Raw genomic sequence first — 21,158 nt, forward strand, 5'->3', positions numbered from 1 at the left:
AAATCATTTAGGCAAACCTGTGGCAACATATCGAATGTTGCTCCTCCGCATGCCCCCATTAAAAGCTTTCCACTAAAGAAATTTCTCTGAAGCAAGTCCTTCAAGTTTCTTTAAATCACAGCAACAATCTTATTCTATGATCCAAAAGCGCAGAGAGAAAGAGAGAGAGAGGGAGATTTTATTGCAGACTTTCTTGACGGCCCATCTACTTGTGAGTTTCTAAAATCATAAAGCTCTGACCACTCGAGGTCCGGACTCACAAATTGTATGGTCCATTTCCCGGCTTGGAAAACAAGATCACAACTGCCCAAGTTACCTAGATTTGGCTTCATTAAATTGGGCCGTTTGATGTCAAAGACCGTAGATGAATCGATATCTCGTAACTCGGTTGTCCTATACCTTGTGCTTTAGATTCCAAGAATGCGCCCTCTCATGTCAATTAATGATCCACACCTGCCCAGTGACACTAGCAGAAAGAAAGTTGATGAGAGAGAAGAGAAACTTTTGTACACCGCAAGTGGCATAGAAAATCTAATGTAAAGCATCATTAGCTATTATTTTTTAATATATATTTATTTAATAATTATAATTTTATTTTTTATATAAAATTTAAAATGATAAAAATATTTTTATTTTTTTAAAAAAATTATAATATTTTATGTCTATATTACGATATCCTATGTACAGGAAGTCATAATTTGATGCAAAATGTTATTATATGTCACAGGATATTATAATTTTTTTCAAAGAAAAGTGATATTTTCGTTATTCAAAATTTTTAAATAAAAAAATAAAACTGCAGGTATTAAATATGCATTAAAATGTGGTTGGAAAAAAATGTTCCTTTCATATTATGACATTCTGAAATATATTATGATATTCTGCGTGCTGAAAGTCATAATTTGACGTAGGATATCATATTTTTTTAGACCATATTATGACATCTTGCATGCACGAAATAATAATTTGATTCAAAATGTCATAATATGCTACAGAATGTCATAAATTTTCTAAAAAAGAGAGGCATGTTCGTCATTTAAAATTTTAAATAAAAAAGTAAAATTATAGGTATTAAATTCGTTTTAGAAAACAATGGCTACATGGACCAATCGAGCAAAGCGATGTACTCCATGTCAGATTTTCTACATCACTTGCAGTGTACAAAATATTTTTCAATAGTATATAATAGTTAACATTAATTAGAAGCAACAAAAAAATGTCACACCTTTAAATATAAAGATGGCTATGTTTAACTATTTAATTTATTAGACTTATTTCAATCCATCATAGATTGAAATAAATTATCTATTTAATAAAATAATCATATTTAAATTTATATTTTTGACTCATTTAATAGATATGTTTGACTCAAATTGATAGATTTTTGATATATCTTGTATATGATCTGTTTCATATCTTATCCAATCCAATTCAATTTTGATTCCTATTTAAAAATAAAACATCCTAACTTATATACCGATGATAATATTTGAATGTGAAACCTTGTCTTAAATTTAAAGCAAGAAAAAAAAAATCTAAAATGTTATTACAAAGATTGAAACATCAAATATCCTAAATTAATAATGTACCTTTTGATTATGGTAAATACTCAATATGTATCTCTTCAACATATTATAAGTGTTCTCTCGCTATCTGAATCATATCTAAACAAGCTACCTCAGGGCGCTGGCGGGCAATTATTAGTATTTCCTGGCGTGTGACTGCGAAATCTTTTACCTGTGCAAAGCAAACCTAATATATGGCCTACAATCAATGAATCTAATAGGTGAAATGGCTGTCTGCTGTTCATATAAGACAGATGATTCGCTGGTTCTAGAAGCCCTTTCCAGTGCATGTCATGTTCCACGTTAGAAACCGTGAACCGCGGACACAACGGAACAATCCCGGAGCCTCTAAGCCTCGACTTCTCTGATTCCTCCCCAGAAGACCAATGGGAAAGTACCGGCGATGGGGCGAGGGAGTTCTTTATTGAGACGAAAATGCCCTCGAAAAAGTCTGAAATTCCTCGGTCCTTGTCGTGTGGACAGGGGGCATTTCCGGCAATTCTTCCTTTCCCGAGGGATATTTTTTTTCTTTCACTGCCCTTCCGTGTCGACATGGGAGCCCTGGTCTTTCTTAGCGCTCTCTTTCTCTCTCTAGTCTAGAGCTCAGAGAGAGAGAGAGAGAGAGAGACGGGTTTCTCCTTCTCTTGCGCTCAACGAAGGGAAAGGAGGAAGAATTTCTTCAGCAAAGGTGAGAGATTGATCAAGTTTTGTGCTTTCTTCGGCGAAAATGTCGCCTTTTTTGCATATTTTTGTGCCTTTCATTATTTTTTTGGAGTTTTTTGGGTGTAGGTGTTAGATAGATGATTTTGGGAAGGGTTTTTGATTGAGTGTTCCGGTATTTGTTTTGAGAACCGTGGGGGAGGGGAAAACGGGATGCGGATCTTGCACGCATTGTGGGAATCGTTGGAATAGGGAATGGGGGAGGATGTTGGAATTGTGATGGATTGGAAGCATGGGTGTGCATGAAGATAAGCGATTCGTTTGTGAAATTATTTTTTGTAAACCTGGAAACAATGGATTGGAGATTTTTTTCTTTCCTTTCTTGTTGGTTGCGATCAGAGTCTTTGGAGCTGGAAACCTACTATTTATTTCTATAAACTTCAATAGTGAATGTGTGGAACGATGGAATTTTGATTAAGATTCTGCCTGTATAGGTGTGATAGCTATACGTTTTTCTGTTATAGGTGAGATTTCATTTAAAAAAATGAAAGCTTGTTGAAACATTTTTTTTACCTGCATCCAAATCATATTTATATGGTTAATCCATTGAACCTGACGCATAATGATCAATTAAATTAACTAGGATATATTTCTGTTTTAATCCAGTCAGGATGTACAAATGCAGCATTTGATGAACGGATCCGTCGGTTTTCTATCTATATGTTCGTACTTATGTAGCAAATCTTGGTCACCTGTTGATGCCTGTTGTTCTTGAGAAGGTTATGATGCATGATTTGGATACAACTTTTTGATCTGAACCACCATTGGGTGCTGTGGGCCAAACTAAGAGTCATCAGCAAATTGATTTCCCCCTTTTTTTGGTGTAATGTGTTCAAGATTCATCAGTTAATAAATTGTGATGCCTTTTTTTTTTTTTTGAAGTTTATTTTAGAAGCTAAGCAGGATTGGGACATGAGAGTGTGATTTGTGCATTTCCTATTATATCAGGGTGAAATGATGCTGGTAGCAAAGCAGTACCGCTGTACACACTCATCAACATGTATATGTATGAAAGGTCATCTGAGTGAGGATGCAATTTTTCTTGTGTTTCAACACCTAAATTGGAACCCCAGATTCATTGCGACAATGTCATGTGTTTGCAAATGGTTTGATGAGATTGCTAAGCGGGTTTTGTGGAAGGAGTTTTGCCGAACAAGGGCTCCAAAGATGATGCTAGATTTGCAATCCAGTGGAAGCCACAGTGTTGATGGAAACTGGAAAGCACTTGGGAAGCTTCTGATTTATTGCTCAGGATGCAGCAAGGGGGGTCTATTTAATGCCATCCATATCCCAGGTCACTTTGTTTACAGGACTCGGTTTTCTAGGACTTCGGGAAAAAGTTTTCTTATTCCACAATGCAGAACAGATGTGTTGTATGTATCAGACCCTTGTGAACATCTTGATCAGGGAGAGGAGGGTGATGTGGGCTTTTTCCGTGGTGTCTTCAGGTCATTCTCTGTTTCAAGAGTTAGGAAAATGCTCATTGACAGGCAGGCCAAGTTTCATCCCACAGAGGTGTGTCCATACTGTAAAGCAAAGCTGTGGAGCATGCTGCAGGCAAACATGATACCAAGAAGTGCGGCGTGGAGGTTAGGTGCTTATGATGATTGCATCGAGTATTATGTATGCCTCAATGGGCATATGCTTGGAATATGCACTCTCTTACCCCTCTCGGATTCTGAGGAGGCATCGGAGTTGGACTGATGCTCAGAATTTGATGCAGGTATCTTCATAATTAATCTGTCTCCTCACCATGATTTAAGTTTTATAGGGACATAAATAGTTCACCAGATCTCCACATTTGATACATTGCAAAGGATGTAAAATGTAGTTACCATAGCCTCACTAATATGTATCTAATTCCATGTAGGCCTAATTGTCCCTGCAACTATTTTAATATGCTACTAACTTGAAAAGAAAAATAAGAAATAAAAAAAGAGTGGCTTTAGCTAGGAGCCTCTGCCAAATCTTATGTTCATAGATTTGTGCTGTTATCTACATTCCAAAGAATTGCAATTCTGCCTTGCATTATTGGCTTAATTTCTCCAAAATAACTTTCTGTCTTTTTATTGGTTAAGCTTTCTCAGTTTGCTGATGTTATGGAAGTAATGACAGCATATCAAAATTATCATCAAGAATTCAAGTCCCAGTAGGACGTCCCATGGGACACCGGGACAGGGTACCATCCCGACGGTTATGCCTATATATTTGAAATTTCATGGTCTGATTAATCTGTTATGTGGTTCGATATGATGGAACTGACTTGAATAGCCATGCCCAAAAAAAAAAAAAATATTTAATCAAACTTTAAATTCAATAAACCTTGAATATGTATGGTACATGATTTATAAATTAATTCTTAGATTTGATGCTTTGGTGAACTTTCGGATTTCTTTTTCTTCTACGTATGCTTTAATTTTCTTTAAATGTTATTCCTTTGTTGAACGGATTTTGAAGTGTTGAAGATTAGGATTTTCTTTGTATTGGTGTATTACATTGTCATGTTGGTTACCGTTCAAGAAGGACTTGGTAGAAAAAAGTGAAGAAGAGATTTTCTCTCACTATCATATGTAAGAGGGTATGTAGATCATATAGGGGTTTGTCTTTTTCGGATCTGCAAGCACACAGAAAGCTGTTCTTAGTCTCTCATTCTATTTATTACTTCAAATGAAAGGATTTAGGTGATAGTTGTCGTCCAATATCACTGTAATTGAATTATCATAATGCATTCCATGTCCATGTGTACAAATGTGCTCTGCATATGTTGGTTTATGGCATTTTTGGCATCCCTGTGAAGAATTTGTTCTGTTTTCTGCCTAGAAGCATGTGTATTCTTCATTTTCATTGGCATCTTAAGCTTCTGCTTTTGGTTTCATTTGCTAATTTCAAGGGGTATTTGTATTTTTATATACATGACTTCCCAATTTCCAATACAATACATGATTCTTTTCTAGCTTTGCCATGTTCTACTTTTTATGCTTGGCTTAGCAGAAGTTTGGCAAGCAAACTCCCTTCCAATAATACAGATGAGATATCATCTAGTAGGCTGCTTCTACTGTTAGGTGCTTTATCATAAGCAGGGGCATGAATGAGGAACTTTTCCTGTCGATCTCATCTTCTTAGCCTTCTTAATTGCCTTATATTCATCATTTCTTTTTCTTTCTTCCGCCGTAGCTCTTGCTCCTCCAGCAAAGTGATCAATCCTAGACAATTCATTACGATATTCCTGTACTGCTCTTGCTCGTCTCCTTTCCAATTCTCTCTGCAAATTCGGCAAAAAGTAGTTAGTTTCTGAATCAACCTTGTTAGCTATGACATCATGTATGTGCTATGTTGCCAATATTCTTAAAATTGTTTGAACATTGCCATTTTCTGACCCACAGGATATGTGGCTCTGAACATGATGGTGATGGTGTAGAGATTACTAAAAGAAGTGCAGGGGGTGTATTAAAAGGGTAAAATTGGCCTTATAGGGAAATGACTACATGTAGAGCTTAAGTTAAAGAACATTCTTGTTGTTTTAAGTCACCTATCTTTTTGGTAAGATTCTTTATTAGGGATTTTTTTTTTCTGGCAGATTCTTAGCTTTTTTAGAATTCATGGAACATGACCTATAACATAGTATGTAAACATGCTTCTAGCTGGGGAAAAATCATCTTGGAAGTGTTTCTGAGTGTGAGCATAAACAAGAATGAACATACTTTTGGTGTAAAAGAAAATGCTGCAAATTTGTTGGTGGGCTCTTGCATAAGTTGGCATACTCTAGTCAAGCAAGAGGTGTTGATAGTGAAGCAAACTTTGGTGGAAAAGAAGATTAGAGCTGTGTTAAATTTGGCAAGCTATTTTTTTGGAGAGCACTGGAGAAAAAGAATTGGTCATCATTTGGATTAATATGCTGATTTCCTAGACATGTGGGCCAAAGGGCAACTGATAGTTCATGTGAAATTAGATGCTAACGAGTTGTTGGTTGCTTTGTTATGGGAGTCAACAAATAGTTTAGAAATTGATGTGATTATATCAGCGCATTGACCTATAGGAATTATAATTCCAAATGATCGTTTCTTAATTTGGACTTTGTTCGGTTTTTCAGTAGCAGCAAGCTATGGAACAACTGGAGCTTTGTCCATTTTTTCCCTTAGGGAGCTCATGTTCTTGTCTCCTTTGAAGTGGTTTAGGAATCTTGATTTCCGATTGACTTGTTATACAACTGCTTAAATTGGTCTATGGTTCAGTGATTGATGTCAGCTGACATTTCTTCTAGTTTTGTTAACCAAGCTTGCAGTTTACATCACGGGGTCAGGACCATCACGGTCCAGATAAAAATATATAATTGGGTTAGCTGTGGCCTTTAGCTAGAAAGGGGAAAGAAAAATTGGAATGTAATCATTGCACCATAAATTCTAGGATGGTCAAGGTAAACCTCTTTTCATCCCAACCGGCGTTTGGCCTTCATCTTGTTCTCATTCTCCCACTCCAAAATGACGACATTCATCTTTTCATACCTGAAATAAGGCATGCTATATGCACATTAATTCGGTGGAACATGATGCCATAATACCAAAGCATTTTATATTATGTTGTGTAATCGTTAAAAATCATCACAGCACCGTTTTTTTATCTTAGCCATCTTTGCTTTCTCCCAGGCGTCTGCTTTTGATTCCACTGTAGTAGGGTTGGTTGTTTTCACATTGGCATTTCCTTTCCGAGAAAATGAATCTGTATTTCCAGAAAATGAAACCGTAGGCTTTCTTGCAAATGGTGCTTGTTGCCCCCCTTGATTTTGGCCAAATTCAGATCTCTTGCTACCTGTCTTATTTAGATAATTGTCAGAGAAAGTTGGAGTTTTCTTGATGGTAGGAGTGGTATGCATTTTCTTTTCTGTCACTTTGTGATCAGAGCAAAATCTTCCCTCAGCTATGGGTCTAACATTCCTGACTTTCTGATCGAACTGTCATCTAAATCTGTGTGGGTTATTACGTGTTATATGGAGAAACTCTCATTTTAGAGCTCATGCTAAATTTTTCTTTCTTTTCTTTATGTCGCATTTATTATGAGAAAGTTGGTGCTTCATGCAACTATATTAACTACTAATGTATAATTTGAGTTGGTAACTGGTAACCACATTGACTACGCATTGCTTTAGTGAATTTTGTATGGTGGAAAGGCAACAAAAATGTACCTGATGATTTCCCATCTTCTTTTGCCTCCTTACCACTGAACCATCTGGATATTTTGCTGCTATCAGTTAGCTTATTCATGCTTTCTTCCCGTTTGCTTTTCGTCTTAATAAAAGGGCCTCCCAATTGTTCAACAGGCTTTTTCTGGGTCAGTGAACTTTCTTCTTCTTGTAATGTGACAGCATATGCAGCTGCTGCAATTGCGGTCTCAAACTCCCCATCACTTCTATCTTCTACCTCGCTCATTTGGCCAGCAAGTGGCATCCGGAACCAGTTTTGGGTCTTCTTTCCTTCTGCATAAACAAAATTTTTGTTCCCTCGCAACTTCTTCTAGAGGATGACCACAAGTCATATTGTTGTATATATTCAAGTTAAATGCCGAGAACTTGTATGGCATTGCAAAAGAAATGCATGCATTTTTCTTAATAAGGATAATCAAAAAGAAAACACAATTTCTATTCTTATTGTGAACTAATTGTGTGCTTGATGCAAAAATGTACTGGTAATTAGGTGAAAGAAAGCAAATAAATCTACATATTAGAAACAAACTACAATTGGCCAACCAGGTGATGGATTGCCCGTATTATGGTTACATGCATGGAATGCCATACTGTTTGGTACAGGGTGTACTGTATCGTACCAATCTTATACTGGTATGCTGTTTTAAAGCGTACTACTATTACTATCTCATACCGAACCACGTACCGATATTGCAGTAGGATTTTACCGGTACGGGGTCCAGCATCGAGACGGCGAACCTTGATTACATGGGTTATGTATGGATGGGGATGGTCATCCTGAAGAAAAGATCAGGATAAGTGTTGGGCAGATGTTCGCAGGTGGCTTGTAAGAACAATAACATCAATTACCTTTTTGAAAATAATAAAAAATTAAGGTATATTACTGTAAGCATAGGCTTTTTGCAATTCCATGTTTGGCTGAGTTGAAGGGAACAATCAGATATCAATACCTTCCCTAAAGGACACTTTCTTTAGTCGCGGTTTCCTTCCTTCTCGAATATTATGGTGATTGTCCTCAGTTTTCTCTTCTAAATCAGAAAATCATACCTAACAAGAAATTAAAGTTTGAATTAGGAGATGAATTAGCACAAAGAAGGCAACGAAAATAGAAGGTAAAAGAAAAAAGGCATGCAGATTAATTTGTTACATAAGCATTAAAATAGCAGCTTGTGTTGCCATTTTTCAGAGTAGTTTTATGAGGTCTGATATATGTTTGATTATGCGTTTGAATATCACTAAAGTAGTGCCGTGCTAATGAATATCATGAGAGCAGTGCCATACTGTTTGATGGAAATTACCTTAATTGTTTGAACAAATTGTCCATTCTGGTGATCTAATGCAGTTTACGTTTGGAGCCCTCATGAGTTTGATGGATTTGAGCAGGAGGATGAGACCCATGGGACTTTATTGATGGCCAAGCTTGGAAACAAAGTTAGGATTGGTAGTATATTTGTTTCTTTAACTGGTGATGAACAGGGAGCAAACCGGGGGAACAAGCAAGGTGAGGTATTCTTGCCATGCAAGTGCTGATATATATTGTAAAGCTTGTGGATGAAGGAAGGGATCCCTCTTCTCCATTGTGCTAGGTTTCAGCTTCTGCCTTTATGCTGTTGGCTTTTGCCTTGGCTAAAAGAAATATAGTTTTAAGGCTGAGAAGTATGCTTTTTTTACGTTTCTCATCTTTTGCTTTTAGAGAACATTGTTAAAAGCTGAGGGTGAATATGCTTGTTGGTGTTTAATTCTTCTTGCTCTATTTGCTCCCTTGCCACAACCCTGTCACCCAAAAAAGAGAAAGGTATGTTGTCTGTGGAATATATAAAAAGAATTACAAGCATTTCTTTCATTGCTCGGTGAAAGAGTTTTATTCAGAAAGGAACCTTTCTCCCGCTATTTAGGATTATGATTGACGGGAAACAAATGAAAAGTACAGAAAAAAAAAAAATATATCGCGCTTAACAAAAAATGTGACTGCAGGAGGCTGACCAATATTGATCTTATGCTACTTTGGGTATCAAATGGAAGTGCTTGGTTTTACTGGTTATCAGATGTGAGTGTGTACACTTCTTTTTCTTTTTCTCCTGCATTGATTGATCCGATGCCATCACATTTAAGAGTTTGAACTCCCCTCAAACCAAGGCAGCTTTATCTGAATAAAGTTCCTTGGTTTGATGATATTGCTGTGTTCATATGACTCGCAGGGAACTAGACTTTTGGTACGATCTGAAAATGCCAACCAGTTGCAGTGGGTTGATCCATTTTGTAACATTTTCTCCTCCCTTTCTTTGCCGGTTTTGCTTTTAGCTGCACTTGACCGCCATTAGCATATACAACAAGATCTTGGTGTGTATGATACATGTTCTTCAATTGTGAAGATGATGGATGTGATCAAATGTGCGATGAAGTAAACATGCTGAACAAGTCAGAGACCACGAAGGGGAAGAGGAAACTGATAAGAATGGATTGGACATAGAAAAGTCTGAAGAAAATGAAGCAATGGGATAGGTGGGTGATACACTTCTCTCGTTATAATTAGCAGACGGGCAGCTCATGAAGAAAGACAAGGTGGAAAGCTTCCAAAGCTTCGCACACAGATGGCTTCAACAAGTTCAGATTATAATAAAAATAAACAAATGCATGCAAAAGAAAAACACTAGAGCAAGAGTGTGGCACTATTGCATGAGTCTAACAAACAAAGAGAAGCAATTAGATGGTAGGTCGAGACAATGTTTTCTCTCTAAGTACATTGGAAAACATGAAGCTTGCAGAAAAGGGGAAGTTGAGGTTCGTATTCTCTCACGAATAGACAGTTCGATGTTATCAGAAAAATTAAGGTTCAAGAGAATTTGATTATAATGTCCTAGAATTGGGCGCAAACAATGCTACAATGCATGTGGGAAGTATGGAGGGCTTTAATTTTTCATTTGGAAGTTCTTTATTTTGTTCATCCTTTCTCCTACATGAATATTAGATTTCCCTCAAATTATAAGTAGACTAGTACAGTTTTGAAAAAAGAAACAATACATTTGCCATGCCATAAGTTGCCACCTTATAATTTCTTGATGTTCAAGAGAGACATTCAAACTCTGGTTGGTGCAACTTGGGAACGTTCCTAGCCAATCAAACCTATATTTTGGCAGCCAAATTGAATTCAGAAAAGCATTAATTTGTTTGATCCACCACTCATTGTTTGATGCTATTTACTGCAAACAGAATTATTTTTGGGTCATATAAGATAACAATCATCTATCATGTAAATCTAAGGACCAGTCATGTGTGATAAATTTTATCTAAACGTCATTTATGTAATGCTCATGTTTAAACTACTTTATGTCTATAGTCTCTATGCATAATCATCCTCTATTTTCATTTTTAATTCAAAATAAAGATAAAATTAATAAAAAATGGAAGTTACTCCTATTTGGTTCAATCACCCAAATTAGAAGACAAATAATTCTAACATATGCTAGTCATATTGATCCAGTAGTTTTTTTTGATTATCTTATAGAAGAAATTCTATGCTTTTGCATGAAAACTTAAGCTTCTATTTATTTTTTAAATTTATCTTTTGAATTATGATTGGCAAGGGTGGTTTCAACATCCTAGTACATGGTGCTAGTTTTGCATTGAAATGGTATGCTACTGACTATACAATCCTGGGTGGTTTTTGAAATATATATATATATATATATATATAGAAACACTCCTTGAATTTTAGGTCAATTTCACTTATGTTCTCTGTATTTGAAAAAATGTCAAACTGCTCCTTATAGTTATTGATATGTTCCAATGTGGTCCAGTCATTTATTTATCAACAAATGGTATTATTTTTTTTCTCTCAATGGACAAAAATGCCCCTCACGTATGGATGAGTTTGGAAGAAGAAGAGGATGAGGAGGGAGCCACTATAGAGAGATGGCTTATGGATGGCTTGGAGGAGGAGGAGAAAGAGAGAAAGAGGGAATCAATCAGAAAGGAAGGAGGAGGGAGGAGGGAGGAGGAAGGAAGAGAATGAGAAGGGAGAGGAGAGGGCCGTGTGGCAAAGGATGACTTATGGATGGCTTGGAAGAGGAGAAGGAAAGGAGGAGGGGATAATCAAAGAGGAGGAAGGAGGATGCAGAGGAGGAGGAGGAAGAGGAGGCAATAGAGGAATGGGCAGAGATAGAGGGAGCTCTTGTGGAGGAGGAGAAATGAGTAAGGAAGGAGAGGAGGAAGGAGGAAGAAGAATGTTGGCGATAGAGGATGAGGGGACCAATTGGAATGATTTGAAAGTACAATACAAAAGTTTTTTTGCAAGCAAATTTTGATCGGTGGCAATTATATGGTCTCCATGACACAAATATTCATACAAAATCCCATAGAGCTTTTGTGCAATGAATTCTCTCAAAGTATATACATGTATTTGTTTTTTATTACTAGTGAGCTTCAACTTTAAGAAAGCTGAATTTCGGAAGGAGTCCTGCTTGCTCACAATCTCTGGCTGGTTTTTTAATTGCTAGAAAGATGAAAGAGGAAAAGATTTCACCTAATTAGATATATATTATAGCTATGGATGAAAATGGATCGGATAATATCTGAATCTATCAGGATATGGATAGAAATTTGAGCATACAACTAATATATATATCCCTGTTCATATCCATCAAAGAAAAATAGATATGGATATGGATAGACAATTATCCGATCCGTATCCGAATATTCAATTCTATTTGTAATCATATTTAATTTTTATATCACTCAAAAATTTTAAAAAATTATATAACTATATTAACATGCTATTAATTTAATTTACCATATAAGTCAGTAATATTTTTGATTTTGTAGTTATAAGATTTAATTATCCGACTTGCATTCATATTTATATCCATACTTCTAGTATCTGATTTGTATCTATATCCATTTAAAATAAATATAGATATGAATATTTGCATCCAAATAATATTCATATCCATATATGTATTCATCAAATAAAACAAATATGAAAATGGATGTACTGATATCCAATCTAATTTCAGTCCTAATTATTGTCATGCCTCGAGCACAGCACTTGGATTGGATATGTGATGGCCGCATATTCCTCAGGATAAGTCTTAAAGAATATGTAAAGTCTGTAAAATCACTTCATTGCTCAAACTTTAGATCAGATCCATTTGAAATTATGTGTCCTGCAACTCTAAAAAAAAAGAATGAAGGGTTGTGAGCTTTACAGCCGAGTAAGAATCCTGCACACTCACACTAGAATGAATATGAAACATCTTTTAAGAAATATACATAGCTGATAGGAAAATAATTAGATTTATGCATCATTAATATGACAGTTGAATAAAATCATCAAAATTCTATTCAAGACGTCATGTATTATTAATCGGCAATTTTATTCAGTAATCTTTCAGAGAAATTACTTATGATAATCTGGTTAACACAATTTCTGATCCAAACAACATTATTATCTTGGTGTTGGAATAGATCTGCTCATGCTCCAATCCATGGTAGGCTATCATGTTTCTGTCCATAGTCGACAATTATATCTCAGCTCACGGCTGACATCACAATACTATATTTCACACAAGCTGGCTAGTCCAGATAGCATTCAGTTAAACACAGTTCATCATCTTGAATTGATTTTGGCATTGGACTAGTCACAACTATGCTCCAGCCTATGACAGGCCAAATATCTTAGTCCGCAGCTGATACATCATGTTTCACATATGGCCAACTATCCACATGCTCCTCTTTCCCACACTTTATATTTGTCTTTCCAATATTGGATTAATTACAATCATGCTCTAGCTTATGGTCAGCCAAACACACGCTATGTCCCAGCTTGAGGCTGCCTAGCATACACACTACATTCTTGCATGACCAAATAGTCCAAACACCATCCATACCCTATTCATATTGTTAAAGTCATAATCTGATTTTTGACATTAGATTAATCACAGTCATGCTTAGCCCATGGCAGGCTAAGCCGCACCTCAGTTCGAGATTGACCCAATATATACATCATATTTCTTGCATGATCGGCTAACCTAAATGCCGTCCACCCTATCAATTATGTTAAATCATATTTTTTTTACTCAATAAATATTAAGTACCAATTAATCATGATTCAGACAATATCGATTCAACAACGTATAAGATTCATACTGATAAATATAAAGTATATGTCAATCATGTAGATTTAATTTTCATAAACATGTAGGTGATCATGTTGAAGAATTCTTACATCTACCAATGATTGATTCAAACACAAAAATTGATGAACTTCTCGATCTATGAACTCGGGGCAAAATATTCAACTCAGCACCTAGCATTACTCACCTATAGAGCGAATCAAATTGATTGTAATGTCAAGGATCCTTGGTGCGAAATTATAAAAAAATTAAGACAAATGGTTGCACAATGCTAGCCCAAGACCCCAATCTCACAACACAGTTAAGACACCCCCTAGTGTCAACTCAAACCTATCATGTACCTAGACCCTCCGCTGGTCCATAAAATCTCTAAAGAGAGAAACCCATGAAGAGAGATAAAGACAATCTCTAGAGAGAAATTTATGGAGGAAGTGGATTGAGAAAGTAGACAGATGAGAGAGAAAAGAGAGAGAAAACTATCTCTCTTCTTTTTTTCCTCATTTCCCCCTTTTTCCCGTGGAAAATAGGGGAGGGGTCTTAATCGACCCAACCTCCATGGGGCCATTGCCTTCTCTAGCAACACCTCGACAGCTTTGATAGGGTTGGCGACCATGACAAGACCAAAATTTGGCAATGGTAGCTGGTCCGGTGGAAAGAAATGAAGAAAAATAAAAAAAAGGAGAAGCCCTTTCTTCACTCGAAATCCAATGATGGCGACAGTTAGAAGATTAGGAAAAAGGTAGAGCAAGAAGGGAAGGGAACTACCTCGGTCCGACATTGCCGAAGGGAAGAGATCTGGTGATCTTTTTTGATAAGATCTCAAAGAAAATTTTGATGAATCTTAGACGATCGACAGTGACTTTCTTGGGATTTTGGGGTTCTTGGAATTTTGGGGTGGAATCCAATGGAGAAGGAAGGGAGCACTTTTATAGATAAATTTTTTAGATTTTTAAGAAAATTTTGGAGCCCCAATATCTCCTTTGCTAGTTGGAGTCGGAGAAGAGGAAGACTCCTGATGGGAGTCTTCTTTCCTCGACCTCATGTGCACAATGTGTGAGGTTTGATTATTTTTTTATATGTTTTCACCCTTGCTTTAAAATTCATATGGATTTAAGTTTAAAAAATATAGTACATCTCTAAGCTCCTAAGGATGGTCACCAATAGTTGTCCATAAACATGCAAAAAAATGTTAAACCATATGTGAAGCCACCTAGCCTACAGGTATGTTCCCCCCCTAAAAATATTAGATGCCTTAAAAGACGTCATCCCCAAGCCATGTGCTAAATGTTGAGAGGCAGTCGGAGAACAACCAATAAGGTTGAGGTAGTTCATTGACCTATGAAAATTTTGGATTGGAAAAGAGATTTGAGTTTTTTTATCATGTTCATGGCACTAGTGTGCCTTATATACAAGTTGAGCTCTTTGACTTTAGGGATCAAGTATAGTAGAATACAACAATACAATCTTATGATTATGAAAAAGATACTAGAGACCTAATATAGTATCATACAATAGCAAAATCCTAGGATTTGATACATATACTAAATATAAATATGACAACCAGATCTCATGATCGTTGGAGGTTGATATGGGCTGATTTGCCAAAATTAGGTATGTAATATGTAGCAGCTGCAATATTTGAGATTCTATAATGGGTTGATATGTTAAGATTTTGCAAGCAATATGTAGTAGCTACGATATCCAAGATTCTATAATGGGCTAATATGTTAAAATTCTGCAAGCAATATGTAGCAGTCGTGATATCCTAGATTATATAATAAACAAAATTCTGACAACTTTAACACTCCTCAAGTTGGTGTATATAAATTTGTAACACCCAACTTACTTAATAGATAAAAAAATTGATCATGACCCAAAGCTTTGCTAAAAATATTGGATGCTGGTTGTCACTTTGAAGAAACTTGGTCTGGATTGTGCTTGCTTGTAATTTTTCTCGAACAACATGATAATCTATTTCGATATGTTTTGTCTGTTCATGGAATATAGGATTGGCAGCAATATAAAGTGCAACTTGATTATCACAATAGAGAAACATAGATTGAGAATGGTGGATAGCCAAGTCAGAGAGTAGAGTTTTAAGCCAAATCAATTCACAAGTGGTAGAGGCCATTGATCGATATTCAGCCTCACCAATAGAGCGAGAGATGGTATTTTATTTTTTTGTGCACCATGAGATAAGGCTATCATAACCTGTGATAGAACGGCGAGTAGTGGAACAACTTACCCAATCAGCATCACAATAGGCATTGAGATGAAAATTATTCGAGGCAGGCATGAGGATACTAAAGCCAGGACAAGATTTAAGATATCGTAAGACTCAAAAAGCAGCATCCATACGGGGTTGGCACAGTGCCTGCATGAACTGATTAAGAAAATTGATAACAAATATAATATCTGGACGTATGATTATGAGATAGATGACCTATCAGACATCTATATGGTCCAGACTTATGCAAAGGTTCTCCAACATCATGTGATAGTTTTAAATTTTGCTTCATTGGAGTGTGTGCCAATTTAGTGTATAGAACAGTTGCATCTTCAAGAACATTTAAAACATATTTTTATTGAGAGAGAAAAATATCATTACTAGAGCATGCAACTTCAATACCTAAGAAATATTTAAGTATTCCAAGATCTTTGATTTGAAATGGATCTTGAAGATAGGATTTAGTGAAACCAATGAAAGAAGGATCACTACCAGTAATGAGTATATCATCAACATTAACAAGCACAATGATGATGCTATCCTTGGATTTGAGGGTAAAGAGTGAATAATTAGCAACTGATTGAGTAAAACCAGCTTGGAGTATTGTCATGGAGAATTTAGAAAACCAATTATGGGAAGCTTGTTTTAAGACCTATGAGGATTTGTTGAGTTTGCAAACTAAGTATTCTCCTTTCTTCTCCTTTCGAGAAAAACCTGATAGCAATTGCGTGTAAACTTTCTCATTCAAATCATCATGGAGGAAGGCATTATTAATATCAAGCTGATACAAAGGCTAATATTTTGGTAGCTACAATGGCAATAAGACAATAAATTGTGACCAATTTGGCAACAAGAGCGATTGTTTCATGATAATCTAGGCCTTTAGCTTGAGTGTAGCCTTTAGCAATAAGTCTTGCTTTATATCGTGCAATACTGTCATCAGATTTGTACTGGATCTTATATACTCATTTGCTTCTAATAGCATGTTTCTCTGATGGAAGTGGCATTACAGACTAGGTGTGATTAAGCTCTAAGGCCTTAATTTAATCGGCCATAGGATCATGCTAATGATTTCATTGCTGAGGAAAATGACTTGGGTTCCTGAGAAGAGGAAATAGAAGCTAAAAATATATAGTAAGAGCTAGAGAATTTATCAAAAGAAAGATAAATTTGGAGTGGATATTTAGTACCTATCATATAGCTGTTTTGGTCTAGACAAGAAAAGGATGAAACTTGATAGCATTGAAAATCTTGAAGCCACTGGAGAGGACGTCGGATTCTTGTAGAACATTTTGGAGCTAGATTGAGAGATGTTGTTTCAGAAGAATCCTGATTAGGAGTGGAAGAAGGCTAAGTACGTGAAGATAGAAGATCATTTGAAGTAGTAGAGAGAATAGGTTCATCCTAGTATCAACAATGTGAGGAAGAATTGGAGATTGGGAAGATGGTGAAACATGCGATGTGTTGGCCAATGAAAAAACTGATTCATGAAAATTGACATCTCTACTAGTAAATATTTTTTTCTCAAAAAGGTCATATATATGGTAGCCCTTTTGCCCATAAGGGTATCCTATAAAAATGCATTTTCATGTTCAAGGTCCAAATCTATTTTTAGCTTGAATATGGGCAAAACAAAGACATCTGAAGGTGCATAATGGTGATAAGAGGATTTTTTATCAAAAAGTATTTCATGAGAAGATCTACCACCTAAAATAGATGAGGGAAGTCAGTTAATAAGATAAGCTATGGTTAAAATACACTGACCCCAAAATTGGATAGGTGGGCTAGTTTGAAACCATAGTGCTTGGGCAACTTCAAGGAGCTAGGTGTCTATGTTTGCGCTCAAATACACCATTTTGCTGTAGTGTGCTAACACAAGATGTTTGATGAATAATTCCTAGAAAATCAAGATAAGTTTGCAATTGATGGTCCATGAATTTCATCCTATTATCACTCCTAACCATTTTAATTTTATGAAAAAATTTATTGTTTACTAAAATAATAAATCTTTTAAGCAAATAAAAAGTTTTATTTTTGAACTGCATTAAAAAAATCCATGTGCTACATGAAAAGTCATCCATAATTGTTAAGAAATAACGTGCATTGGTATGAGATGGAATGAAGTAACCTCCCTAAATATCTATATCAATAAGTTCAAAAATGGAGGAAGTAATAGAAGTACTTGTATAGAAAGAAACTCTAATCTATTTAGCTAAAGGACAGATGGTTTAGGAATCCATTTTAGTTTAAAAAATAGAAAGAGGAATAGAAATATCTTGAGCTAAATTCTTTAATTTTGGAGTGGATGGATGACCCAATCGATTATGCCAAAGACTCAATTGGGTATAATAAGTTGTAGAAGTAGGAGAAACTGGACCATCCTTGTCTTTACACAAAACCAATCAGCTTCTTCGTTGACAGGTTTTCAAAGATACAGAAGTCAGGAAAAAAGATGGCACTGCAATTTTGTATTTTAGTGAACTTGCTAATGGATATTAAATTTAAATTGAAAGTAGGAATACAAAGAACATCTTTTAACTCAAGAGAAGGGGATACTTTTACCATCCCTTTTTGGATTATTTGAACTATATCTCCAGTAGGTAGTTTAATGGATTGACAAATTTGTAAGGATTTGGGTAACAGAAAAAGATTAGAGTTAGAGACAATATGGTCAGAAGCACATGTATCAAATATCCATGTCACAGGTTGTGAGTTGAAAGGGATACCTATCATGTTAATAGAAGTCGTGGTCTTATCGATGTTCAATATGGATCGCAATTGGGCATACTACTCTGATGTGAGCTGGGACATAATTGATGGGCCAAGAGGACTTTCATTGTTGGCAGCATGATTTGCAGGAACCTAAGTTTTGGTTCCTCCATAATGATTCAGATAGCCATGTAGTTTATAGTGGATGTCATGTGTGTGACCAAGATTATTACAATAATCATAGCGTGGTCATCTTTGCCCACTACAACTTCCATGACTATGACCTCAGTTATCAAAATAACCAAAACCATACTTATCAAAGTGTGAAGCAGCTATGGTAGTACCTTAAGAGCTTGCATCGGTTTGACTTGCAGTGCCTTCTGCTTTTCCTCTTGCAAAATTAGAGAAAAAGTTTTACTTACTATAGGTAAAGGCTCTATGGTGAGTATCTGGCTCCGAACCATTGAAAAAGGGTCATTAAGACCTATAAGGAATTGAAAAACCCTTTCATCTTGGAAGATCCGATTCAACTCTTTCATTGCTTCATAGGTGCAAGTAGGAAGCGGACGTAAATCATTGATTTCGTCCCAATATATTTTGAGTGTGGTAAAATAAGAAGCAACAGAAGATTGATCTTGAACATGTATTGAGATATCTCGCTTGATACGATAAATTTGAGTAACCTTATCATGAGAAAAGTGCTCCTCCAGATCTTTCCATGCCTCCTTCGTAATTTCAAAATAGACTGCATTCCAAATCCAAGAAAGCACCATGGTATTGCAATGCTGCCATGCATCAAGCATCGCTAAACTTTTGTTAGGCTTCTTAAGCGAACCAATAATGAAGCCAATTTTATTTTTGGCCAAGAGATCTATCTTCATGGCACATCTCATAAAGGATAATTGTCACCTATAAGGACTTGAGAGACTAAGACCATAACTGGATTATCTGAGTGATGGAGAAAGAATGGAGATATTACGTCAACACTTGGATTAGAAATAAAAGTAGAAGAGGCCATGATGGTTAGATGTAGAATAAAGGATCAAAGAAAATAAATACTAAGAGGATGATAGGAGAATAATAAAGAGGGGTTGATTGATCAAGTAAAAACCCACTCTGACACCACAAAAAATTTGGATTGGAAAAGAGATTTGAATTTCTTTTCATGTTCATGGCACTAGTGTGCCTTGTATACAAGTTGAGTCTTTTGATTTTAGAGATTAAGTATAGTAAAATACAACAATACAATCTTGTGATTATGAGAAAGATGCTAGAGACCTAATACAATAGCAAAATCCCAAGATTTGATACATATACTAAATATAAATATGACAATAGGATCTTATGATCGGTGGAGGTTGATATGGGCTGGCATGTCAAGATTCAGTATGTAATATGTAGCAGCCGTAATATCTAAGATTCTATAATGAGTTGATATACCAAGATTCTGCTAGCAATATGTAGCAGTTGCGTTATCAAGATTCTATAATGGGCTGATATGTTAAAATTCTACAAGCAATATGTAGCAGCCACGATATCCAAGATTCCATAATAGAAAAAATTCTGGCAACTTTAATATAGTTTTTGACCGTCTATGAGTCTCCTTCCAACTAGATGCATCGTGCATGAAGCTGCTAGGCAGAATGCACTAACCCTTCCCATGCATCCGTAAGCTTGGCTATAGGAACATGTGCATTCAGAAGCCTTCTTCCACAACATTATGTCCGCTTTTATTGTCATGTGCATGTTATTAACTTCATGTGTGTAAATGACGATAAATTATGTAAACTTAGCCTTTCAGGCAGTGATCACCATCTTATAGGCAAGATATTGGATCCAAAAACAGAGATGTCCAACTTACCATACAAAGACACTGACCGTGGGCTTCTGCTTGGGTTGGTGAAGCTGGTGGTGTTTCTAACATTATTGGACATCTTATATCCAATACATTTATAAGCAGTTTCTGGTTATCATATTTAACTTTTCTATATCTGTCGTTTGTGAATCAACATTCAGAAGCTCCTCCTCCCTTGCATTCATTAGTCTGATTGCTGACTGAGACTTTAATAACAGGTTTCAGGCACTTCGATCCACTCAGAATGGCTTGAAAGTACAATACAAAAGTTTATTGTGGGCAGATTCTGATTGGTGGCAATTATATGGTCTCCATGACACATATTCATACAAAATCCCATAGCGCTTTTGTGCAGTGAATTCTCTCAAAGTATATACATGTATTTGTTTGTTTATTACTAGTGAGCTTCAACTTTAAGAAAGCTGAATTTTGGAATAAGTCCTGCTTGCTCACAATCTCTGGCTGGTTTTAGTTGCTAGAAAGATGGAAGAGGAAAAAAATTCCACTTGCTTAGATAGGGATGAAAATAGATCGGATAATATCTGGATCTATCAGAATATGCACAGAAATTTGAGCATCCAACTAATATCCATATCTCAGAGTATATCCGTCAAAATAGATATGGATATGGATAGATAATTATCCGATTTATATCCAAATATCCAATCCTATTTGTAACCATATTTATTTTTTATATCACTCAAAAACTTTAAGAAAACTATATAACCACATTAACATATTATTAATTTAATTT

At 35.8% G+C, this 21,158-nt stretch overlaps 1 protein-coding gene and 1 pseudogene across 13 annotated transcripts; one reads left to right on the forward strand and one right to left on the reverse strand.

Annotated features, from left to right (window-relative positions):
* The first annotated feature begins 1,957 nt into the window (after positions 1–1,957).
* LOC105032251 (EID1-like F-box protein 2) lies at positions 1,958–20,641 on the forward strand. Of its 13 annotated transcripts, none has more exons than XM_010906639.4 (4): positions 1,961–2,253; positions 2,892–3,130; positions 3,234–4,008; positions 8,825–9,325. In XM_010906639.4, the coding sequence occupies exon 3, from the start codon at positions 3,240–3,242 to the stop codon at positions 3,987–3,989; it is 750 nt and encodes a 249-aa protein (XP_010904941.1). In that variant the 5' UTR covers positions 1,961–2,253; positions 2,892–3,130; positions 3,234–3,239; the 3' UTR covers positions 3,990–4,008; positions 8,825–9,325. The 13 variants fall into 13 exon arrangements, with proteins under 13 accessions (XP_073105422.1, XP_073105418.1, XP_073105419.1 ...); XM_010906640.4 differs by having other exon boundaries at positions 2,892–3,108; XM_073249315.1 differs by having other exon boundaries at positions 2,892–2,947.
* On the reverse strand, positions 4,984–8,901 carry LOC105032250 (uncharacterized; annotated as a pseudogene).
* Positions 20,642–21,158: the final 517 nt, after the last annotated feature.

Source organism: Elaeis guineensis, chromosome 15 (assembly GCF_000442705.2).
Source record: "Elaeis guineensis isolate ETL-2024a chromosome 15, EG11, whole genome shotgun sequence".
In the NCBI taxonomy this organism is placed as follows: Eukaryota; Viridiplantae; Streptophyta; class Magnoliopsida; order Arecales; family Arecaceae; genus Elaeis; species Elaeis guineensis.

Bases quoted from the DNA above. Each gene is read 5' to 3' on its own strand.
- LOC105032251 (XM_073249321.1), top strand. From the start codon at position 3,240: ATGATGCTGGTAGCAAAGCAGTACCGCTGTACACACTCATCAACATGT.